At 43.8% G+C, this 25,368-nt stretch overlaps 1 protein-coding gene across 5 annotated transcripts in view; it reads left to right on the top strand.

Moving 5' to 3' along the window:
• Positions 1–24,409, top strand: part of HERC3 (HECT and RLD domain containing E3 ubiquitin protein ligase 3) — a 56,253-nt gene extending 31,844 nt beyond the window's left edge. For 4 of the 5 annotated variants that reach the window (XM_075751639.1, XM_075751640.1, XM_075751641.1 and 1 more), the window contains 18 exons: positions 49–209; positions 692–768; positions 1,545–1,669; positions 2,221–2,280; positions 5,210–5,321; positions 6,039–6,228; positions 7,965–8,128; positions 8,657–8,770; positions 10,034–10,057; positions 10,144–10,233; positions 12,011–12,181; positions 12,817–12,960; positions 14,300–14,466; positions 15,604–15,670; positions 17,299–17,381; positions 20,680–20,863; positions 21,626–21,728; positions 22,609–24,409. In XM_075751639.1, coding sequence (XP_075607754.1) covers positions 49–209; positions 692–768; positions 1,545–1,669; positions 2,221–2,280; positions 5,210–5,321; positions 6,039–6,228; positions 7,965–8,128; positions 8,657–8,770; positions 10,034–10,057; positions 10,144–10,233; positions 12,011–12,181; positions 12,817–12,960; positions 14,300–14,466; positions 15,604–15,670; positions 17,299–17,381; positions 20,680–20,863; positions 21,626–21,728; positions 22,609–22,817 — 2,245 coding nt within the window. In that variant the 3' untranslated portion in view covers positions 22,818–24,409. Of the gene's footprint in view, positions 1–48; positions 210–691; positions 769–1,544; positions 1,670–2,220; positions 2,281–5,209; positions 5,322–6,038; positions 6,229–7,964; positions 8,129–8,656; positions 8,771–9,138; positions 9,426–10,033; positions 10,058–10,143; positions 10,234–12,010; positions 12,182–12,816; positions 12,961–14,299; positions 14,467–15,603; positions 15,671–17,298; positions 17,382–20,679; positions 20,864–21,625; positions 21,729–22,608 lie in introns of those variants that run through there. The other variant, XM_075751643.1, reaches the window with a different exon arrangement.
• Positions 24,410–25,368: the final 959 nt, after the last annotated feature.

Below are 25,368 nucleotides of genomic sequence, written 5' to 3'. Positions count from 1 at the left end.
TTTTAATTGCTAAACAAGGCCCAAACTTTGTACCTGTCTCTGTTACAGACATCACACTTTAGCCTTTGTGCCTTCTTCAGGAATGATCTATGCATTTGGGTGTGGAACGAGAGGCCAGCTGGGAACAGGGCACACTTGCAATGTTAAGTGTCCCTCTCCCGTGAAGGGTCACTGGGCAGCTCACAATGGGCAACTCTCAGGGAAACCTGGTACGTACTACGCATGATTTGGAGCTGCAAATGGACATAAATAATTTCATTTCACCCATGGCTGTCTAAAGACATCTTAACATCGTTCTGTGAAAGTTCTTGAAACTGTCCCAAATGCACTATGGAAATTACTGAGTGACCTCTTGTCAACATGTGCCCTTTCCCTTTCTCTTTTCATGGCAGAGCTCAACATTTGGCAATCTTGAACCTTTCTGAAATTGTACTAATACTGATTTCCAAGGGCTTCGGTTTCTCTTTAAAACCACCATTGCAGTTTAAATATTACAACGTTTCCCTCCTGCCAGGCCCTTTGTATCTCTCAAGAAAGTGCTTGAGTTCCAACTGATTTCAGCCTGGCCTTCAGTGGACCCAGGTGCTCCTTGTAGTGTAAAGCCTGAGACACTGGCAGTGCAAATGTGGGGGAAAAGGCACAGTAGGAACTTGCATTCATCAGCCTTTAACCACATCTCTTTCTTCAACAGATGCCTGTAAATATCACATTGTTAAACATATCTTCTCTGGAGGAGACCAAACATTTGTGCTTTGCTCCAAATATGAGGTAAAACAAGTGAAGTATCTTCTCAAGTCTGATCCCCTGTCCCAACCTTCATAACACATCTTTTTTTTGGTTTTGGTAATACTTCCTAAAAGTGAAGTGTTGCTTTGGAGTCCATTCTGCCTTACAAACCTTACCAAAGATGACAGTTGTTATAGGGATTTACGATTTTTTTAGGAGTGGCTGAAAGTTGCCTTCCTTTAGAGGCATGTCAAAGAACCATTGGGAAGGCACTGATTTCAGTTTGATTAGCAGGGAGGGGAGTCCAATCTCCTTTGCAGCTTGGAAGTGAGGGGCTGCCTTCCTCCTGAGACACTGGGGTCTGTGTCATTAGAGCGTAGGGCCATGGACCACATACGCTGGGGTTTTGTCAAGATATGCTGGATGGAAGGCTGAATGCTGAATTGGTTTTTCTGCTTGTGTGTTCTTATTTCCTTCAAGAAGTGTTTGACATACACTTTTGAGACATGGAAATAGGTCTAGAATAAATGTACTAAGCCTGTGGTTATATATGGCAGTATTTAAGAGGGCTTTGGTACATTTAAGGAAATGATATTTTGGGGTTTTTTCTTTTCTTTTTAAAAATGTATTTGATGATGATCTTGTTTTTTTCCATACCTTTCCTTTTGGACTTCTTAGTAATGTCACAGCTCCCTAACCAAACCTATTCAGAGACCACACTAAGGAAACTATCAGTTATATACAGAAAACAGAGATTACAAATAAGAAGGAATTGTTTTACAAGCCTTGTCTTTGCTGAAATCTGTATCTTCTCACAGAATTCCTTGCCTGCTGATGATTTCCGGACCATAAATGAAACACGTTACACCTGTTTAATAAATGATGAAACTATAGATGTCTGGAGGCAAAAGCTTTTAGAAAAGAACAGTTCTAATTCTGTCAAGTAGGTATTGTGGCACTGGACAAGCCTTTTGTTGAAAGTTTTATTTAAATAATTTTGTTGGCTTCCGTGCCATGCTTTCACTTGAAATTTAGCAGCCTTTTCAAGTGTGGTTCTTGGTTATTTCCAAGGGGAGAAGAGTTGCCAGTCACAAGGCTGCCAGGCTAGAGCTTCTGAGCAAAACCAGAGGAATTCAAGGCTGCCTCAGAACATTGCAAATGGTGGGTGGGAAAGGGATTTTGAAGTTGTCCTTCAGTGTGTGCTTAGAGTTCATGAAAAGCAGCAAGAACTTGTGAACAGACTGATTAAATTCCTTCCCCTGTGTGCCTGCCATGAGAAGGGCAGAATAGGTGGAAAGGAGGCATTGCTAACACCCCTCCTTTCAAAGAAGGATGTTACATGATCCTGAATGAACCACTTACCCTCTATACCTTTGAAGGGGTGATCCTGACATTGTTTCCCTTAGAAGGAAGGGAAGAGAGCTGAAGAGATTTGCTGAGACATCTGTTCATAACCTCTGTCTCTGTTTTCTTTTGTCTTCCTGCTGCAAACAGTAATGTTGTTCAGATACTGTCCTCAGCTGCCTGCTGGAATGGAAGCTTCTTGGAGAAGAAGTAAGTGGCAAAGTTTACAGAAGTGTGGCTTTCCCTTGAGGCAGACTGGAATCCCTTTACTTCACTCACTGCTGCAGTGGGATTTGATTTTTTCTGTTCAGACAGCAGACAGGGGCAGAGAGTGTCCACTAAAGAGGTGGGTGGTCAGAGCTAGGTAAGGAAGGCACATGGTCTAAAAAAGTGCATGGTGAGTGTATTGTAAAGTGGCACAGATTCCCTGGAGTTCTCACAACTGTTACTTTTCCTTATGAAATGAATATCAGCATCTTTAAAAGAGAGGGATAGGAATATGACATTAAGGGAAATGAGTGATGCCAGGTATCTGAATAGTCTCTTACCCAGCTGAGCTAGCTGGTGGGGGCTGGTGTGCGTGGAGGTATACCTCAACACAGGCTGCTCTTGAAAAATACATCTGGGGCAGCATGGAGGCACTTTTCTTTTAGGTGACACCAGTTGTGGAAAGTTTGGTGCTCCTGCTTACAAAAGCAGGAATTTCAAATGGGTGTAACCAGCAATAGGTGGTGACAAGGATGTAATATGCTTGGCTGAGTCAAAGGCTGTGGGTTGGGAAGGATTGTGTTGGCTGTGGCCGTAAATGTTGGGGAGGTAACAGCATAAGATGAGGAGGAGGAGAAAATTTTTATGGTAATGTGATGAGTAAATGACCTGTAACAAGGTGAAGAAAAGCTTAGTGACTCTGAATAATCTTGGAGTAATATTTTCCGAGAGCAACTTGAAAAAGAAAACAATTTACTCATTATTCTTGTGTTTTTCTGCTTGTCCGCTTTTCTGCTTAGTGTTGATGACAAGGCAGCGTGTTACTGCATAACGAGAGTTGTGTCATGTTGGTTTAAAACACTTGTTGAGGTACTTGTTGAGTCACTATAAATAGTCCCACGTCTTCTTTGAATGTGGAAATGAGTGGAGTTTGACTTCATCACCCCAATGCAGCTCTCCTTCCACCTTAATGAGGTCTTGGCTAGTGCAGGACTTAAATTTTACAGAAAATCTTTGACCAAATGAATTATAAAAATTGAAGCTACCATACACTGAAGTGAGGCTGTATTTAACCAGGTACCTCTATATGTGAAGCCTTATGTCATGGTGCACTTGATAGAAATACCTTAGTATATTCCTCCAGTATCCTAATGCCTTATAGACCTGTTGTTTGCAATACAGCATTGTGGTACACAAGTTTAGATGGAAAAGCAGCTTTTCTGGCTATGTGACTGGGCATGCTCCAATACTACTTCTGCACATCACAGTCTGAAGTGCTCTGTACTGCAGTGTGACTGTGAGGAGCTATTTCAAGCCTGGGTGCCGGTGCTGTTATGGAAATAGCCATTCTACTACAGCAGGCTATGTTTAGCTTCTCGTGTCGTTATAGCCACACCAGCAAACTGACAAATGCATCCCATCTTTAGTAGCTGTCTTTTCTTTCAGAGCGTCTAATACCGCAGTGTCAGATGAATAGTCACAGACTTGGGAAATCCTTGAGGTCAATGGAATTGTAGCTATGACCTTTTTTACTAGCGACTTGCAAGGTTTTATGTGCAGCTTTACTGCAGATGATGGTGATGAGAGCCTCTGCTACAGATGCCGATCATGCTCTAGACGCTGAGCTGGGTAGCTTACCTGCTGGCCTGGACATTCAATGTTGCTAGATTTGGCTGTTAGGCTATTGTCCTCTGCAGGCTTGCCTTGATTATCCCTTTTACACAGGTAGCCTACGTAAATGACAGCCTTTCAAGCACAGCAGAAAGGACAGCACATGTTTGTTGCAACTAAAGACCAGATGAAGACTGTTCTCAGCTGTGCTGTATTTTGTGGTGGTGGTTTAGTTTTAGAAAGTTTGAGAGTGGAATTGCCAAAAAGCTACTCTGAATATCTTTCCCTGTTTTCTTTTGAAAACCCTCATCTGATATTCCCTTGTATAGCAGTGACTGTCTTCTTAGGCACCACCCTTCCCTTTCTTACTGGGTGTAATTAAATAGATTTTGCTATAGAACTAGTGTATATGAAGACAACACAGATAATCCTGATACATATGATAGATACTTATTTTATAGAATCATAGAATGGTTTTGGTTGGAAGGGACCTTAAAGATGATCTAGTTCCAACTCCCGTGCCATGGGCAGGGACACCCTCCACTAGACCAGGTTGCCCAAAGCCCCATCCAACCTGGCCTTGAACACTTCCAGGGATGGGGCAGCCACAGCTTCTCTGGGCAACCTGTTCCAGTGCCTCACCACCCTCACAGTGAAGAATTTCTTCCTAATATCCAATATAAATCTACCCTCCTTCAGCTTAAGACCATTATCCCTTGTCCTGCCACTCTATGCCCTTGTAAACAGTCCCTCACCAGCTTTCCTGTAGCCCCCTTTAGGTACTGGAATGCTGCTGTAAGGTCTCCCCGGAGCCTTCTCTTCTCCAGGCTGAACAACCCCAACTATGTCTTCATTGGAGACATGCCTTTCTTCATTGGAGAGGTGCTCCAGCCCTCTGATCATCTTTGTGGCCCTCCTCTGGACCCACTCCAACAGGTCCATGTCCTTCTTGCACTGGGGACCCCAGAGCTGGATGCAGTACTCCAGGTGGGGTCTCACGGAGTGGAGTAGAGGGGGTTTTTAAGCAGTCCAGCCTATCTAGGCAGGCTCTTAGGTCAGTAAAGGAGACCTGGGGAAATCAAAGACTTTGACGTAGTGTTTCTCTGCAAGAATCCCAATCCTAACCAAGGCCTAGAGGAGTTCAGAATGGAGAGTTGTCCATCTTGTCTTTTCCAAGAAGTTTCCAATTTCTGCTTTGTTTCTAGTCTGATTAATTCCCTAGAAGTCATTTCTCCATTGTTTGCTCCCAGGCCATGCCAATGCACAGGTAATGGTGTCGCTTCCTTAAACTTAAGCTTGTCTGTCTGGGATTTTTTTAAAGAATCGATGAACATTTTAAAACCAGTCCGAAGATCCCAGGGATTGATCTGAACTCCACCAGAGTGCTGTTTGAGAAGCTGATGAACTCTCAGCACTCCATTCTCCTAGACCAGGTATTGCACTTCTGAGGTTTTGGGTATTCAGAGGGGAAATAAAAGCTTCGTCCCTCTGTAACAACAGTTACCCTCTGTGCAAGTAACAGCAGCTTTTGTTGTGAAGGGTTGTATTGCAAATCTTCAGGACAGATCTGTCATGGTATCAGTGGATACTTCTCCATTGACCTGGGCTGCTTTTCACCTTCTCAGAATGTCTCTCTAAGACTTGTTTTTAAAAAAGTTTTATCTCATGGCATTTAATACTTGAAATGGCTGCTGAAATGAATTCTGTGTGTACTTGTAAATGACTGTTTCTTGCCTGTCAGGAGTTGAGTACTTTATGGTTGTATAATTTTTTTCTAACTTGGAGGAGCTTCACGAGTGCAGAGCTGTGGGATAAAATTGTCTATGTTCCCCATGCCATTTTCTAGCTATACTTTTTATAGTTGCTGGGATTTGGTTTGGTTGTTTTTTTTTTTTACTCTGAGTTTGACTTCTAAAGCAGGAGTGTGACCTTTAGCCAGCCCTGGAAAAACCTATCCAAACGTTCATGGATTTTGGAAAAATGGGAATTTAGTCCTGTCCTATAGAGTGGTTTTAAGAGATCATGGGCAAAAGCTGTTAAGTTCACCCATTTTGAGTGTGCTCCATTTCATCAGTTCTTACACATCGTCTACACTGTAGGTACTCTATCACCCAGGATAAGTTGCTTTCTTTTGTCTTGTTTTCCTCTAGATACTGAAGAGCTTTGAAAGTTTTTTGATTCCTCAGCTGTCCAGCTCACCACCAGATGTCGAGGCAATGAGGATCTATTTGATTCTCCCCGAATTCCCACCCTTCCAAGACTCCAAGTATTATATCACATTAACACTTCCTCTAGCAATGGCTATTCTTCGCCTAGATACCAACCCCAGCAAAGTTCTTGGTAAGAGGCTGGCATTGAAGATGCATGTTGCTCTCAGTATCCAGCTGGGACACAAAGCGTTGCCTTTAGGTTTTTCAGTCATGTTTTTTTGTGTTGGTTTAATTTTTCTATTCTGTTACAACGGCTGCAATAATTGGGTATTATTTGTGATATAGTGTTGTTATGAAGCAGTCGCCTCTAAAAAGCAGCTGGGAACCAAAAGGACTCAAGGAATCCTCCCCCCCAAACCTATGTTCCCATGTAAAAGAATTATAAACATAAAATTTGAATTTTAAACGTGAACTATGAGGAAATGAAGAACGTGCCATGCAGGTAAGATATGGGAAGTTAGTTGTAATAATACAAAACGTATAAAATTTATGGTGGTGTGGATAATAAATGAGAAAGAAAATTCAGGGTAAGAATTGTTTTAATTTAGAAGTAAAATACCATTTCAAAGAACACTTACTAGGGAGGTTAATCTAATTTGCCTTATGTAGTTTACTTACATTCAGAGACTCAGTTCCAGATAAATTTGAATGCCTCTGAACATAGATTTTGTATATCCTGAAGATTAAATGATTTTATTCTCTTAATCAGATATTGCTCACATTAGAATATCCTTTCTGTATAAGGTAAATAAAAGAATATACTAAATATAATATAAGGCTACTTTGTCCTGCATAAGATGCAGAAAAACCTATTGGCTGGTCCATGACCAAGCTGAACATGCCAGCTCTTCTCCCACTTCCGAATCTTCTAATTTCTGCTCATATTATTTCCTATGAGCATATTTTAAGCTAAACAGAACGTATGCTGCTTAATGATTATTATTCATGTTGGTTAAGCTATTACTTTTCTTGTTATCTTGCTCTTTTTCTTAAGGTTATCTTATACTGAATCTCATTATCATGTAAAATGCTATGTAATGCATTCAGACCTCCAGGACCATTGTTCAGTGACATTTGTTTTGAGGTTTAGTGATTTATTTATTTATTTATTTTACTCAAAGAGGCTTTGGAACCAAGTTTCCTCCTCTACTCTGAGCACGTAGTCCGCTGTGTTTGTTAGCATACAGAAATGTAAAGGATTCTCATACTTTTGCCTGCCAGAATCTATTGTGCTGACACTTGAGAGGAAAAATTGGTGTTTGTTTCTAACAGTTGACATGCTGGTTTCCCAGGCTCCAGCTTCTACTTGGCAGGTGGATGGGTTCTAGCGAAGAAGCTAGTAGTCAGGGTCCCTTCAGAGGAGAGGTAAGGGTTAGCTGTCCTTGGGAAGAAAGAAATCGGCTTTTCTAAAGAGGGGGAGTTCAGACCTTTAAGGCAGATGTGCCAGGTGATATGCTCTGACACCTACTAGAAGAGTATGTGGTACTACGGAGAATTGCCCAGGCAACTGCTTTGTTATTACTCATGGTTTGCCCACAAGATCACAGTATTTTGAATATAAGATACTTGAAATAACAGCTTGAATTCAAGGTTGAAACACCTTGAATTCAGGCTCTCACACTGATCAGGGATTGGGGCTGGGTAATGACTGGGGTGGGTATATGAGAGTGAAAGGGAAGAGCTTTTCAATTTCTGGTATCTAGCTGGCTCTTTGCTCACTTTCCTGTTGCTATAGTTAGGAGAGAAAAGGGAAGTTGTTTGAAACAATCTTTAAATGTGTTCCCCTATTTTCAGCTGTAACCCCTTATTTAGGGGTTACTCTGGCCTTTGATTCAGGATTTATATTGACATTCCTCTGTTTTCCAGAAAACTGGTGGTCTCAAGTGTGCCCAAGATATTTCCTCAGGCTCGTGGACCTCTATAAAGCCGCAGTGGTTTACCTCCTCAGTGGAAGAAAGACACTGTTGATCCCAGTCCTGTTCAGTAGCTACATTACAGCTGCTCTCAGACTTCTGGAGAAACTCCACAAGGTGAGATGAAAGCCTGGGCATGTGTTGCATCAAGATGGTTCAGTCTTGTCTGCCCTTTGCTAAGTGACAGGGGCAGAGTGGTTGTGGCCCTGACTTGTGAGCTGAGTCATTGTCCACCAAAACACCATATGGGGAAGATGTTTGTGTTTTTTTCTGAATTCAGGGTACTTGAAGATTGTTTATTCCTATCTCAAATGCTAGGAAAAATTTACCCTAAAGAATGCTGAGCCACCAGACTGCATGGCCTGTGGCATCACAAGTATCTGGCTCATGATGCTTTCTGCTCCCACTGTGTTGATACTGGTTAGTCTGGGTGGGGAGGAGGGGGAACTAAAATAAGTCAAAAGTTTGTCTTGATTCTTCTTGGTTCGTGCTAAAATATAAAGGACCATGTGTTTTTGCAAGACTTTCTGGGCACTATTGTTGCAAGCTGCTATAATTGATTTTATGAAAGCAAACCTGCATGTTCTAAGAAAAATGTTGAATATAACCGTATTTTTTTTAAAATATTTTTTTTTTCTTTGCTAGGTAAATCAGAAGGTTAAACACGTAGAATATGACAAGTTTTACATCCCTGAGATTTCCAGTTTGGTGGACATTCAGGAGGATTATCTCATGTGGTTCTTACATCAGGCTGGAATGGTAAGAGGTTTTATGTATAGTCATGAAATAGTTGTCCATGTTTGTGTCTTTGTAGAGATCTGTATTTTTAATATCCTTAATATGAGTGTAAAGTATTCAGTATAGGAGCATCTATATATGTAGTCTCTCAGATTTGGATACTCAGTGGCTTGACAAAGTTGACTTAAAATAAGGCTGTCACAAGAGCTGGAGCTAACAATATTTACCTAATGCTTGCAACAATCTCTGTGATTATTCATGTGAATTTCATTCAATCCTTGCACAAGAGGATTAATTCAGTCACTGGATCTTTTTATGTAATCGAGACCTCAGGAGCCAAATCCTGTATTCTAAAATTATAATTTTTACCCTTTACTTCTGCTGTTTAGCCAGGTATTGTGAATAATGTAGCCAATGATCTTAAAATGCTGCTCTGTAAGAGGAGGCAGTGTGGTGTTCTGGCTAGGGGACTGAACCAAGACTCAAGAGATGTGGGTTCTATTCCTGGCTCTTCCAGTAACCTGCTGGGTGATATTGGGTAAGACCCTTCACCTCTTTTATGCCTCACTTTCCTGTCTGTAAGAAAGGAGATAACTGAGGGCTGGAATATGCTGTGTAGGAACCCAGTGAGATTATTTAATTAAAGCAAAGAAAGGAATCCCAAGTGTGAGAAAACAACAAAGAACATCTGCCAAGGGATGCTGCAGGAGTAAAACCTGACTGTAGCAAGAATTCTTTGTGTGTGTTTTTATGGGCTTTCTAAATGTGTGTGCTGTGTCCCCTCCATCATTTAAGTAGTGCTGCTCTGTGCTTACTTTTAGTAAGCAGAGCAATAATTGACTCAAATTTATGTAACAGTGATAGTTAAAAATAGTTAAAAATGTATTCATATGGCTAATGAGAGAAGTAATTTGCATTGCAAGAGCGGTCTTACACTGTCATGTTTGTGGCCTTATGCTCTCTCCTGTTTTTTTTCATGTGATCTCTGCTTTGTTGGGAGTAGTTTTCTTCATAAGAGTAAGTTTCACTTATGGCAGGCTAGCACAGGCTTCTGTGCTGGTTAGTCCTCTTAGTAACATTTGATGTGCAAGTTTTGAATTAGACTTGTGTGTTTTCTTGAGAAGGAAGTTCCTGTGCTTTTCTTTAAGAGGAAAAAGCTGGGTTGTTGGTCCCAGAGCAGAAAAAGTTTTCATTGGGTCACATTTGAACTAGTTCGTCCAAAAATATACAAGACACAAAATCAAAAGTGTAAAAGATTTTCATGTTTCTCTTTTTCCTTCACAGAAAGTAAGACCATCCATCATGCAGGTAAGAAAATTGTTTTTCATGACTCTTATTTAAAGAAGTGCTATGGAAGCTGTAAATAGGAACCAATCTACCTGCCTTTTTTGCAGGATGCTGTGACACTCTGTTCTTATCCTTTCATCTTTGATGCTCAGGCTAAGACCAAGATGTTACAGACAGATGCAGAACTACAGATGCAGGTAATCCTTCTCTCTCCCGATTTTCCTGCCCCATTTCTTTTTTCCTGCCTTTTGCATTGGTGCCTGCAAGGAAGGGAGTTCACTAGGAGTTAGTGTGTACAAGGCTTTATTGTTTCCATAATATGAGAGAGCAGAGTAGCTGGAGAACCTCTTTGTCTTGGATATTGCAGAGACGGTGCTTGGTGTCTTTCGCTTCAAAATGTTTGGTAACATCAGAAGTGCCAGGTGTGCATGTGGTAGAAATTTGTACTGTATAGTGAGGGAGTGCTTGTGTATTTATGATAGTCCAAGGATAAGAAATAAGGTACTTTTCCAGCTGTAAGGCTGGAAAAGTAGATGAACTTTCAGGTAAGTGGGTACTTTTTTCACGTTTCTGCCTGGTGCGGGAGGAGTGGTTGTCAGAAGTGAGGGTTGAAGACCAACTCCTGACACTGTTCATGGTTGCAAGCAGCAGCTGTTGTCAGCAGCTTACCCACCCGCTTGCAGTGAGGGGCGCAGACTGGAGGTTCCCCGGGAGCGTGTTCTATGGCAGATGTACAGCTCCAGCACCCTTACCCTGTAGGTGGCAGCCAAGCCAGCTCACAGCCAGGCTGTGACAAGGACAGCTGGCCTCTGTGCCAATGTAAACCTCCCAGTGCAAGGCATTGCTCATGCAGGTGGCTCCTGAGAGGGGCCAAGTATTGGGCACTGGGCCCTCATCCAGTGCAGCTGCTGGTCTAGGATTAGTCCCATCCTCTGTGAAATGAGCTTGCTGAGGTCCTTGATTGTCACATTCCTTCAGAGCGGAAAACTGTCATCACAGTTACCTGTGGCCATGGTGCTGGTTCCATGTGATATCCATCTCTTAGCTTTTCTATGGCTGCTTGAGCCTGTAGCCCGCAGCAAGGCAAAGGAGGCTCAGCCTGCGCTCAGAAGCTGGAGTCACCTTCTGCTTTCATTTTGCCACCTCTTCTATATATTTCCAGCTGCCCAGTTTGTGAGCAGTGCACTGCTGTGAGGAGGGTATCTACCTTATCTCGGCAGGACAACAGGCTGGTAAAGGTTTTGTTGCTCTGAGAGATGAGATCTTTATGAAGACAACCACTTTAGAGGCCAAGGAAACCAGTACCTCTGGGAGTACTGGAACAGAGGAAGCCTAGTTTCCAGTAGACTTCTGTCTCAGGATCAACTGACTTTTAAACTGAATTTACAAATGTGAATTTGCCACTTAGTAGGGACAATGCATGAGAATAAATATACTATGTGTGGTCAAAGCTTTGACTGGACTTTGTGACTTGCCCAATGCCAGAAAATCCATGCAGACAAGAACTTTCAATTGTATAAGATGAGTTTCCTGGGGCCTTGCCTGGTGCGGTTGTCAGCCTGCCCCTTGCATGGTATGTTAGCAATAGTGCTTTCCCTGGTGGACTCTGACTCTTGCCAGGGTTGTGTTCACACCGAGTTTCTTGACTCAATAAGAGCATGAATAAAGTCTCTCTTTACACACCCACCTGCCTAATGTCAAAAAGTGTTCAGGAATTTGATCTCTCTGTTGCTCAAATGTGGTGAATCAATCAGTGGACTCAAAAGGTGTTGGTGTGGGAAATGGGGAGGGGGCAGGTAAGCACACATGCACACACGCTTATGCAGAGTGAACACGTAATCCTTGTACCCTGGGGAAACCAAACTAAAAGAGTGAGGAAGAAAGGAACACCGGGTGTATAATTGTTAACTAGTTTCCTTCCATAGGAAGAAGGAGCTGAGCAGCAACTGTTTTTCACTCCTCTCTTATTTACAGGTTGCAATAAATGGTGCAAATTTGCAGAATGTCTTCATGCTTTTAACCCTGGAGCCTCTGCTGGCCAGAAGCCCTTTCCTGGTACTTCATGTTCGCAGGAGTAACTTAGTTGGTGATGCTTTAAGGGAGTTGAGCATCCATTCAGACATTGATTTGAAAAAGCCTCTTAAAGTAAGTTTTCCCCATGCATTTAGCACCCTCTCATCCAGATGACATTTCTGCAGCCTTTCAGCCCTTCACGTTCCCACTTCACCAGCGTACAGTGGCTTCTCCATAGGTATAGCACACAGGGACACTTGATCTAATCAGTGTGGGGGTTGAGTCTTTCTCTTCTTCAACTCCTGGAGTGTTTTGGCAGTGAGCAGTTTACAAGAAGACAAGCAGGGGGTTTGCTCTCTTTTCCTTCTGTATCTGCTGTATAAGGGGCATGAGAGGAAACATTTCTGTGATACTATGCAGTCTCTGTTTTGCTCTTCTGCACGAACAGGCCACTTGCAATAGGACATGCTTTTTCTCTGAGAGGTTGCTACAAAATTCAGCAGCTGCTGTCATGTTACTGCTTCTGTTGTTGGGAGGAGAGGTGGTTATTTATGATTTGCATAAGGAGTTAAACATTTTCAAAATATCTGATTTGCCACCCCCTGTTGCCTTTCCCTCCCTGCAAGCAGAGCACTGAAACAGGCTAATGGGTTGCAGTGGGTTTGGGCGTGTTAGACAAATTGCTTTGCGTGGCTCCCAATTAGAAGGATGTCTGATTCACTCAGTCTTAGTTCTGCATCCCTGTTACTGACCTGCTTTTTCTACAGGTCATCTTTGATGGTGAGGAAGCTGTTGACGCTGGAGGAGTGACAAAGGAATTTTTCCTCCTGTTGTTAAAAGAACTCCTCAACCCCATCTATGGCATGTTCACTTACTACCCAGAGTCAAACCTGCTGTGGTTTTCAGATACGGTAAGCCCTTGCCCTCTATACACGCAAGCTGAAATAACATGCTGTATTTGAATGACAAGAAAGTTAGTGGCAAAGTATGGGAAAGAAATTACCTTCCTCTCATTTTCCACCCACGATACAATGTGAGCTCTTATTTTCAGTCAGTGTAAATTAGTATAGGTTCATTAACTTTAGTAGAGTGGTGATGATTGTGCCTGTTAAGGAGTTGGCTATTTGTCTTTATTCTTATCCCATAATAAAAACTTGTATTAAGTGTCAGATGACAGTTAATAAAACTCTTATTATCATGAATGTGATTATCATGTGCTATTTTACAGAACCAGATGTTTAGGTCATTGTGACATTAGAATTCTGTGCTTCCCTTGCTGTTCACGTAACTGCAACCAATCCACTCGGTCGTGCATCACTATCACCTTCAGGGTCTAAACTTGTTAATGCTTTATGTGAGGAAGCTCTTAAATGGCAAGAAACTCAGTTTGTAGTGAAAGTTGGTTGGTTTTGGAAGAGTGCAGAGTGCAAGTTCTGTACCTATTGGACAGCGTTATGCTGGAGGTGGTGTTTTATGTCCTTTTTTCTGCACCTTCCTGGGTAGCAAGATGGGAAATGATGTTGTCAGCCTTCCCTTAAGGTGTAGCTGCCCTGGTGGGGTTCTTTTTAATTTATTAATTACATTTTACAAGGAAGGAAATTACATGGTACCTTTTGTAACTTGTAAACAGTATTACAGAGCAATTGCTCCTCATGTTAATGCTATAAAAACAATGTCTTTTGACACTAAGAGTAACGACAGTGTAAGCACTGAAAATATGCGTCACGTATTTACAACATTTAACAAATATAGGCAGCCAGTCTGTGACTGACGTACTGGTGTGAAAGTAAATGTGCGAAGGGAGAAGGCCAGTATACCAACACCTATGGTAGTGTATTTGCCTGGGTAGCACTGGGGTTATGCATAAGCTTTTAATAGAAAATAGGATGAGTGATAATTGTTAACATGTTTCCTGGCAGTACATAGACAGCAAACCTCGAAGCTTTGTTAATGTCTAAATGCAGTGGTATGTAAAAAGGAAATAAAAGGCAGATAAGGTAGAAAGCAGCTGTTGCTGTTTCCACAGCTAATCATGGCTTACAAAAGTAATAGAGCTTGGTTTCTGAATCTGCATTTCTATACTACACTCCAGCAAGGAATTTGCAACCAAACTGGGATCCGATGGGAGCTCTCTGGTTTTGTCCCAGTTGGAAAAGCAGGGACTGGCTTCTTAGTGCAGGGGGGAAGGGTACTGTGCATTTTACACATGACAGTGTGTCTCATCAGGATTTCTCTGTCTGGTTTTTGCAGTGTTTTGTAGAACACAACTGGTTTCACTTGATTGGCATCATATGTGGTCTTGCAATATACAACTTCACAGTGGTAGACCTTCACTTTCCCTTGGCTCTGTACAAAAAACTCTTGAATGTGAAGCCTTGCCTGGAGGATTTGAAGGAGCTATCCCCTACGGAAGGAAGGTATGAAAAACAAAATTTGCAGCCTTTCTGGGAAGGGAGACCATCCATCTGAGAACAAGAAATGCCAAACTGGGTAAAAGCTGTTCGACAAAAAACCTCCTGGTCCTTTTGAGTGACTGATTAATTTTGGGGGGCTGATCCTAGCAAAGTACATAAGCTGGTGGTGAATTTTATGTAAGACTTTTCCTCTCCCACAGGCTATCATATCCATCTGCTTAGGCTCTAACCTCTGTACCTACCTTCCCAACCCACAGAAATTGGATATCAACACAGCAAAGACACCTGCCACACTCCTATGAAAACAGGGGTGGGGGCCTGTCCCTCCACTGTGCTATTGCGTGCATGATCCCAGATCCTAGCCTCAGCCTTTCCCCCCAAGCCAGTCTTAGCAAGCAGATCCACGGCATGTCTCATGATGTCGCCCAGGATGGGAACTGTGCATAGGATGTGAACTGTCCCATCCCTGAACCAGCATAACTCTGACCTGCTCCCATGCCAGAAAGACGGGAGTTGAATGGAGTGAAGGAATGATGTTCTCTAAATGGTGTATTGAATCTTTTCTGCCTAATTGCATGGGGATATTGGTTCCCTCTGACACTGAGAGGTTAAGATCCTATGGTCTGACTGCTATCTTCTTTTTTCTTCTGAGTTGCTGTCTGATTTATCTGCACAAAGTTACAGCTGTATTTAACAATAATGAGGTAAAATGCCAGGAATGCAGCAGCAGGATTTTGAGGGATAGGAGAAAAATATTTTCTACATGATGGGGATACATATAATCCACCACCCTCTCTTCCTCCACTCCCTCAGACCTTTGCGTGGTGATGGCATAAATATCTCGCACTCCTTAAGAACTAGAAATGTAATTCTATTCTAAGGCCAAGGTCATTAAAGGATATCCATGTGCTAGGTAGGCAAGGACTATATTGGTAACTTGTGCTTCGAACAAAGCATCTCTTTATTTGAGGTGTATTTCTTTCTTACCCCTTCAGGTGACTCAGAGATTCTCTCTCTTGCAACTCTATTACCCAGATGTATGATGCTGTTTACTGCTGATTTTCTTTTCCCCTTTAGATGAATGGCTTTTTGAATCTCTGATTTTTTTTTTCCTCATTTCTTTCCCTACCTGTCATGTAGGAGTCTTCAGCAACTTTTAGATTACCCTGGGGAAGATGTAGAAGAGACGTTCTGCTTGAATTTTACAGTAAGACACATTTAACATAGCAGCTCTATGATTGTTATGATACAGTTGAAGGCCATCTACTTATTCATGTGTATTATGGTTTATTCCAAACTATACCTCTAGCACATGCCCCATGTTAATGTTAAATGGTGATGTTAAAATGTTGAAATTCTTTGCTGTCAACTCCCTTGTTCTTTTGTATGTGGTCATGAAAACTGAGCTAGTACATAGGTTAAGCAAAGTGGTTTTCAAAATAGCCTTGTTGTCACTGTGGCATGTGACTTAAATCCCAGTGGCCAACTTCTCACACTAGACAGAAGTAGATTCCTAAATCCTCCTTGAAAATGGAAGTTAGGCTTTGACATCACTAGGTCAGTTCCTGAAATGCTAACACAATTTAGACTTTTTCTTGCTGTCATAATATTAATACTTTTTAAGTTAAAAAATTATATTGAGTGTACTCGGTCAGACTTTCTTCAAAAACATTTAGAACCTCACAAAAAGACACAGCATCATTATTCTCCAAGCTATGTTTTCCTCTGTTGACTTGGGCAGAGTAAGGGCTTCCGTGTTTCAATGTCTTTGCTTTAAAGTCCTGATGCTCTACCAGGTTGTGAGCGATGGGTTCATCTTGAGCTTGATCTGGGTTCTTGACTCTGTCCAGGGCTGGCCTGAGGTAAAACCAAGGTACCAGGAAACACTACTACACACGGCGAAGAAAATCCTTGCCAATACTAGAAGAGTATTGTCCATTTCCTAGTTTCATAAATGAGACCACTTAAAGTTTCTTAGATCAAACTTACCTCTGGAGTGAGTCAGACCTGGGTCTGACTGTGTCTCATGCAGGTCAGAGCTGCAGTTCAGGATGAGGTAATGAAGCCATAATGATGGTAATGTGGACTGTGTAAAAAGGAATACCTTTGAAGTAACACAAGAGATTTTTCTCTAATTTTTTTTTTTCCACGCATAAGGGTATTCTTACTCTCTCTTGCACTATATACTGCATAATATATAAAGACATACAGATACATCTCTCAAACTTTGAAATGAATAACTGACTGATATCCCAGATCTTGAAATTAATAACTCATCTTGCATGTCAAAATCTGAGCCTCTTTTATGTATGACAACTTGAAGTTTGACCCTTTTTGCATTTTCTGCACATGGCCGATTTTGTATGTACAGAATATATGTTTGTACTGGTGCCATCCTAGGCCGGGCAAAAGCAGGAAGCTATCTGTGGTCATGCCATCTTGAAGTGAGAGTGGATGAATTAACCCAGTGAACTTCTATTATAAAAAGGGGAATCCTTTTTATTGCCAGAGTATGTGGGCCTAGTTAAATACAGTTTTTTAATTATCAATCTCTTGTTTTTTTCACAGGAAATTTACCAAACCCCCACCCCCCCTTTTCTTCCTTTCTGAGTTTGCATTTAGACTTAATAGCAGTCCTACAGAAAATGTAAATGATAGAAGGTGGTGAAGCATGCAGGGCATTTGGAGCAGAGGAAAAATGTTCTGGGTATACCCTTTTCTATGGCCCACCCTTCACAAGCCAGTCATCAGCTGTGAAAGAGAACTCTCTATCTTTCTGCAGGGATGTGACCTGAAAAGTACTTCTGGTAAAATGAGGTTTCTGGTTTTGTATAGATCTGCAGGGAAGGCTATGGTGTGACAGAGCAGAAGAACCTGATTGAAGATGGAGATAAAATTCTGGTGCAGAAGGACAATAGGTAAGTGGAACATATATGGGCATGGACTCATACTTGTGGTGCAGTCAGGTGCAACGCCACAGAAAGTTCGGCTGAGGTGAAATGTGGGAGAGAATTAGAAGTCACAGTGAACAAATTCTAAGACCAGTTGTTCAAAAGTTGCTGGATGTCAGTGGCACTTGAATATAAAGCAAGTTTTCATCATCTTTCCAGCAATGTTCAGAAAATGTCCCACACCCTTTTGGATGGACATCTTCCCTATAAAAGACCTTCATATAGACCCTTGGCAGTTTTCTCATGGTAAATAGAGACTGCAACGTGATTTTGGCCCTTGAAGGTTAATCTCCTGATGGTTTATAGAGGAACTGTACGTGACCAACAAAACTGAGCCTGGCAAACTTGTTTATACTATTAATTCTGGAACCGGAAACACTTTCCCTTGAGTACACCTGATGGAGGACCACCATCCCTCATTAGAGCCATAAGGCCCTACTGTACATGGATTCCTTTCCATTTGACTGAACACCTAAGAGTTATTACTACCATTTCCCCCCCCTTTTTTTTTTCCAGCTGCTGAACTATTTTCTTCTCATAATCCTGTAATTGGATTTCTACAAATGCCTTTATTACTTGAAGCAGTGTTCAAATTCTTTCTCTGCTGGCAAAACAGTGTGATCCAGTGACTAGTCAGCAGCATGGTTAGGGGCTTGTGCTAGGATTGCTGAAGACCTTGCTGGCAAGCCTGGAGATGAAGTCATTTCCTATTAATCTGATTATTTAAAAGGGTTTTGATTGTGTCTGAAGCCATTGCTGTAACAAAAGCTTTGTCTGTATTACCTTCTTACCTACTTTACTACTGCCCAAAAAGGGTGCAATTTTACAGCTAAGTAGCTGCCTCCATGCAAAACCCACATGGAGATGGAGCAGTGTAAGTCTGTCTCCCTGCAAAGAGAAGATGGGCTTCAGGTAAATAGAGGAGAGTTTAATCTACATTTGTGACAGTGAAGTAAAGATGAAAATGCCAGGGATAGTACCCTTTAGGTTTTTAGGCTCGGCATTTACACTCAAAAGAAAAAGGGCCATTTTTCTACTGTGTGCCATACTGGGCTAGGGGGAGGAACAAAGATTTTAGCTGAGCAAATGTTTGGGAAGAGCACTCAGGTTAGCTGCTGCAACTGTTTATTAACTCAGGATAGGCAACCACAGAAGAAAATCCTTAAGGAGAAAGGCTAGTTTGTAGCTCCACCGGCTTAACACATTCCAAAATGCAATTGCTTCGTCTTGACCAGAGTTTTGAACTCAAGCTAACCTCTAAATCCAAGTCTAGACATGGCTGTCAATTCATCCACCTTACAGTGCTTAATGACTTCCTCCACGCCTACATTTAGAGGCCAGGGACCAATTTGCTGCCCTCCTGGCCTGAATAGTTTGCTGTGTGCGTGTCTTTGGGCACTGCCTTTCCTGCTTGAGTAAGGTTCACCGGGAGCTGCAGAATGCACAGGATTGCTTTGACTGAAAAGTGCCAAGTAGGAAATGCCTGCATTTTCCCTTTCTCCTTTGGAGTTTGTATTGGATGTCACAACACAAAATATTCTTGATAAAGGGTTCATGACTGTAACAGCCAGAGAGGTATTAAGCAACAGCTAAGTGCTTAATCAGCTTGGATTTCCCTAATGCTCAGGTGACTATCAGGAAAATGACAATAAAACAAATGCGCTGGAAAATAATTCCCGCTTTGCTATATGATTTCTTATTCCAAGTTTTCATATTTGTCAGTCTGCCTCCTTATTTTTTCTTTTTCACTTTCTCACCCATCCCTCGTTGCTTTTACGTAGTATATGCATTGAGAATTCCTCCACCAAAAGGTCAAAATATTTCTTTAAATTGTGACCTTCTCAGCTAGAGATTGAGGTATCGGATTCCATGGTGTTCCCTGATCTGCTTATCCTCTGAGTGCAAGTGTGAGCTGCTCTCGAACATCAGGCAAAAACGACACCTCCACCCACACAGAATAGTTTCTTGTCCCAGTTTGCCACGTTGGCTGGTGCATTATTGTCAGGTATAAAAAAAACTCAACCCAACCAACCACAAAACTTCAGGGGAAATATTTTAAGTGATTGCACAAATAAAATTCTAGTGTTGCACTCAGATCGTGGCGCTTTGAGAATAGGAAAGAAAGAGTAGAATAAAGATGTTTATCCTCCTGACAAAATCCAGAGAGGCCAGGGCCTGCCACAAGTTTCTTGCCAATGACTACAGAATGGTGTTTTTATTTTAATGCTGTTCTTGGGAACTCTTGAGGCAAAACAGAGTTGTCATTCCGAGAGGAGTCGTTCTCTTTGCCACGTACACCAAATGCACAAGTCCTGTATTTATTTAACCAGAGCGTGAAGACTGAAGAGGAAGTTTCCTAAGACTGTTTTCTTGCTCTGTAGTGAGGGGTGTTTCTTGGTTTCTTTCAACTGCTTTCTCTTTGGGGCCGGGAGGGAGGGAATTGGCCGTGCAGTTTCAGATCAAGTCTTTTCAGAGCAGGATTTCCTCAGTCTGCCTCAAGGCTACAGCTTTGGCTTTGAAAGTGCTGAACCACTGGCAAGGCTCATTGGGGACCGAGTCAGCAGCAGCTGCCTCTGAAAATTCACAGGGTACCTAACTGGGGCTCCGTGAGGCTCTCTGTTTTGGAAGTGGTAGTCTTCTGGGCACCGTCTGTTTGATTTGGTTCCCTGTCCCCAGCAGAGCACTTGCTGACAGCTGCCTGGCAGTCGGAGGTCAGTGCAGGTGGGCACAGAGCCCTGTGCTGGGCAACCCTGGACACCCGCAGACTCGGAAGAGCTGTAGGTTATTTCCTGGACGTGCTAAATGTAGGGTTGCAGGAGCTGGGCCAGTGGGTGGGCACGTTCCTCTGGTGACAGTGTCCTGATATTTGCTTAACATGGCCTCTGTGCAGGCCATGGGGAAGAGGACTCTGTCCCTCGCGCCTCCCTGGCGCTTGGTGTCACCCTGGCTCCCTCCCGGCCCTGTGGGCAACTGGATGCCAGGCCACTGGGTGGGTTTACTGGTAGTATAGAGCATGGGCTGCTAGGGGCACCTCCTGGGCTGCCGCTCCCGGGGAATAAGCAGACACATGGTGGTACTTGCTGCCTAATTGTTTGTCCATGTTGCTGTGACTCGGCTTAGTGAGAGGAGGGCAGTGGCCTGAAGCTGTTGGAGACTCATGTTTGCAAGACGCATTACAGGCAGAAACAGGAAAACTTCATAGTGCTGCTGCTGAGGCATATGATTAAAAGTGGTTTTCTTTGCCTGCTCTCTCTCAATGCACTAGGGAAGAATTTGTTGAAGCCTACGTAAATTACATCTTCAACCTCTCCATCCATGAGTGGTACACAGCCTTTTCCACTGGCTTCCTGAAAGTGTGTGGTGGGAAAGTCCTGGAACTCTTCCAGCCCACAGAGCTCAGGGCCATGATAGTTGGAAACAGTAACTACAACTGGGAGGAACTGGAGGAGGTAAAGCTTCCCTCTTGTCATATTTTTCTTCTTTTTCACAACTACCAGGATTACGCAGTTGGATGAGGAGTTGGACACTAGCAGGGGACATGAGATGTGATGAGCCATGGATGTCTTTTTTTTTTATGCTTCTTGTACACCTTTGTCGTCATTCACATAAAAAGTTTCTTATTGGCCTTTCCTGCTACTGATAAAGCTCAGGGAGGAAATTCAGAATGAGAAAGGACAGGGGAGAAGGACTTCCATCTGCTGTTTTTTAGGGATGAAACCTGAGACTGAATGGAAAAGAAAAGTCAGGGTCTTGACCTGTAGTAAAACCCGCTCCACTGCACAAGAGCAAAAAGTACACAGCTGGGAGTTCAAAGGGGAGTCTGGACACAAAGTAGGAGTTGTATCCTTTCAAAATGCATGGATCAGCAAGTTACTTGCTCTGTCTCAGCCTCAGCAGTAAAAGTGGCTTTGCAATGCAGAACACAATCCTGTTCAGGAGTGCAGCCTGTGAACAGGTACTCCAGGATTCCTTATGGCACATGTAATTAGCTGAATAGCTAGACACCTAATGCCTGCCTGCCACATACTGCTAGGAGAACCCTTTGCTGAGTCTTTGAGCCATGCTATTGCCCGTGACCCATCCTGTGCTCCATCTCACAACTGTCAGACATCGATCTGATGCCAGATACCAGAAGAGATCAGGTCTGGTTTCTGCTTAGTCTTTGCTTTCTAGTGCCAAATGAAGTGATGTGCCTTTTTGTTTTTTAATAGAGTGCTGTCTATAAGGGAGACTACACTGCGACGCACCCAACTGTGAGAATGTTTTGGGAAACCTTTCATGCATTTCCCTTGGAAAAGAAGAAGAAATTTCTCTGTAAGTATCTTGCAGAGTATCTCCTGAAATTGAAGACTCAGGTGGGAGTGTCTACATTAAATTGAATGGCAGTCCCCAGTGCCCATCCTTAATCTGGTTCCTCCTTCTGCAAGCTGAGCTTTCAGGCATTGCGGCACTCTTTTTCTAGGGGGCAACGGGGCAGTTGTAGGGTGACAGCTGAGTGGAGAAGCTAGTGTATCGTGTGGCAGGAAAATGAGACCCTGTATTGGTGTGACCGGGTAGCAGATACCTCCCCTCCTGACAGTGGTCTCCTTGTGCTGGTATGGCGGGTGGTGTGCTGAGGAGAGGAAATGCCTGCAGGAGTGGCCTTGGGAAGTGCATCTCCATGTGTGTGTGCTGCTTCAAGTGTCCCAGTTGCCCACAGATGCGAGCAGCTGCTGTGGGGGTCACTTTATTTGGGGACAAAAGGGGAGACGACGAGAAATACATGGTAATGCATGAATATGGTGGGGAGCAGCAAGGAGGAACCAACCCTGGTCCTGGCATCAAGGTGCTGTGCCTGGGAGGGGTGGCAGCAGGGAGGGTGCCTGGGCCCTCTCTGCCTCTCTCCAGGGCATCAGGCAGCCTGGCCTTTGCTCCTTTTCTATCCTGCCTGGGCATAAGAGGAGCTTTTAAAGGAAGAGGGTGCCCTGGGCTGCTTTTACTCATCCGTGCACCCAGCAGCGGTGTTGCTTCTTGCCTCTGCCCTCCTGCGGCTCCCCTGTGAGGCCAGCCATGCCCTGCATTGAGTTCAGTCAGCATTTCGGCCCCTCCAGGCAGAGTCCTGCTGCGTGGGTACGGATGGAGTTTGCCTCCAGGTGCAGCCCTTGGCGCGAGGTCGCCTGCCCTAACTGTCCGACCTTCCCACTGCTTCTCCTAGTGTTCCTGACGGGCAGCGACCGCATTCCCATCTACGGCATGTCCAGCCTGCGCATCGTCATCCAGTCCACCACCAGCGGGGAGCAGTACCTGCCCGTGGCGCATACCTGCTACAACCTCCTGGACCTGCCCAAGTACAGCAGCAAGGAGATCCTCAGCGCCCGGCTGGTGCAAGCCATCGATCACTACGAAGGCTTTAGCTTAGCTTGACCAGACCAGTGTGGGAGAGGGCACAGACACTTGGGTACGGAGGAAGAAAATGATGGGCTTGGCTTTATTTTTGTAAGGAAATGGATCAGAACATTTTGGGGGAAAATATAATTATTAATAATAATAATAGATTGAGATGATGCAGTCTCAGCCTGATGCTGCCAGCATTTTGTGGGGCTTCAGCAGGGAGAGGCTATTGCTTTGAATTTTCTCATCTACTGAACGAAATCAGTGGGCATTTTTGTAGTTTCCCCTCCAACTTGACACTGCCCTCCCAGCAATTTCTTGTAGTTTGCTTTTATTGCCCCTACACACACACTTGCCTCTCCTTTTAGTCCGGTTTAAATATTTTGATGTCCCTTGCATTGAGGCTATGGTGGAAATTGAGGATGAAATAGTGATCCCCTTTTTGAAAAGCTGTGATTTCCCCCCACCCTTTTTTCCTCCCTTTTTAAACGCAAGCTGGTTCTTGCTTGCTTTGAATGGAAATATCCCTTCTTCCCTTTGGTCTTTGGCGGATGGTACTGGCCTGGGACGCCATTTGCAAACCCCAGGGCGATGTATTAGCGATGCGCTCTCTTTTTGCACCAGGATGTCTCATGAAGAATCTGATGGTTTGGGGGGGTCAGCTTGTTTTTCCACACTTGTCTCAAATTTTGTTTCCAAGCAATGTCGTCTTAAAGAAACCTCCACCTCCTCTGGAGCGGAGTTTGTGTTCAGGCTTGTGGAAGGACAAACCCTGCCTATAATAATGGGTTTCTCAAATTGCATCTCTTGTGTTGTGTTTCCGTCTTGGCGAGTCTACAAGTTAGACAGGTGGGCTTTGCCGAGCCCTGTTTTTCCATCCCAACAGACCTGTTATTCCAATACAAGTGAGATGGCTGCTTTTACCACTGCCACCTTTCTTCAGCAGAGTCACGCGCATGTGAGCGTGCAGGGCTGTGAGTGTATGAGGTGGGTACGTGTATGAGGTGTGTACAAGCTCTCCAGTCTCATCAGCTTAGAGAAGAGAAAGAAGCACGAGATCCACATTTGAGTGCTGACCCTCTGTTTGGGGATTGGGTTTCTTTTTGCAGTTACTTTATTTTGCTGTTTCAGAGGAGCCCTTTCACTTGGCAGCTGTTTTGCTGGGGGGCCCTAAAGGACAATCTGCATGAATTAGACTGGAAATGTACATGAGGACTTGAGTAGGCAAAATCATTACCTAAATCTATCCTGTAAGATTGGAGAGCCTTTATCTTCTTTCCCCTAGCCCCACGCCCCCATTAAATGAAGTTTGAATGATCCCCCCCCGTTTTTCGGGTCTTGATGTAAATCTCATTTTAAGCCTAGGGTTGTTTTGACATTGACTTGTTATTAGGACATAGTATTTATGCACCACGTTCAATATACAGTATTGAACTTAGCACCTCGTAACAAAAGGTTTTAGGCTTCTGGGTTTTTTTTAAGGTAAGCTGTGGGCTACACCGAGAGCCCTCCAGCCTCTTTCTAATGCAGCATTGAAGACAAATATACAATTATATCAAATGTTTATTTTCGATGTGTGTGTACATAGTACAGTATTATGCAATAAATTTGATGTTTAATTCTGACCGAGTGGCTGCCTTTGTGTCAGGAAGCAAAGGGAGGCTGCCCCAGGCACGGGCTCTGCCTCTCCCGCTGCTCTCACCGTAGCTCTGAGCACCTGGAAGAAGGGTGCTGCTCACCTCTGCTCGGCCCTGCTGCTGGTGAGCACCTGGCCTGGTGTCTGGGTGCTCGCTTCCATCCAGTGCTGCCCTTCCTCTTCCTCACCAGGACTCGGCCCTGGCGTGCTGGTTGCCAAACTCCACGGACAGAGTGGGGCAGTTTTATCTGCCTCTCCTGGCTCAGCCAAAGTTGGGCAAGTCCTCTGAGGAACAGCTGGGAACTGAGTCTATCCATCCCCACATCCCTGGTGTTTCTCCTCCTCTCCTCCCACCTCACAGGCACCACTGTGCAGCGTTGCCTTTCCTCAGGGCACTAAAGGCCACCGAGGTCTCTCCAGTCCCGTGACCTTTTGTGCCCAGCTCTGCAGCCCTGCAGGTGTAGCACCGAGCACCCTGAGGCACGTGGGGCTCCAGCTGGGTGCTGGAGGTGTTGATGTTGTGGCAGCCCTGCAGTACCCTGTGACCCTCTCCTCTACATTGGATTAGCCTCAGAGCTGTTTCTTCATTAATTAATGGCAAGTAATTATGGCTGACATTCACTGAGACCTGGACAGACTAGAGAACTGGGCAAAGAGGAACCATATGAAATTCAATAAGGGCAAGTGTAGGGTCCTGCACCTAGGGAAGAATAACTGCAAGCATCAGCACAGGTTAGGGGTTGACCTGCTGGAAAGCAGCTCTACAGAGAAGGACCTGGGAGTCCTGGTGGACAGCAAGCTCTCCATGAGCCAGCTATGTGCCCTTGAAGGCTAATGGTGGTACCTGAGGTGCATTTAGAAGACTGCGGCCAGCAGGTCGAGGGAGGTTATCCTCCTCCTTTGCTCTGCCCTGATGAGACCACATCTGGAGTGCTGTGTCCGGTTCTG

The sequence above is a fragment of the Balearica regulorum genome, chromosome 4, assembly GCF_011004875.1.
Source record: "Balearica regulorum gibbericeps isolate bBalReg1 chromosome 4, bBalReg1.pri, whole genome shotgun sequence".
Lineage (NCBI taxonomy): Eukaryota > Metazoa > Chordata > Aves > Gruiformes > Gruidae > Balearica > Balearica regulorum.
The sequence above is the reverse complement of the archived record's forward strand: the minus strand, read 5'-3'. Positions and strand labels throughout refer to the sequence as shown.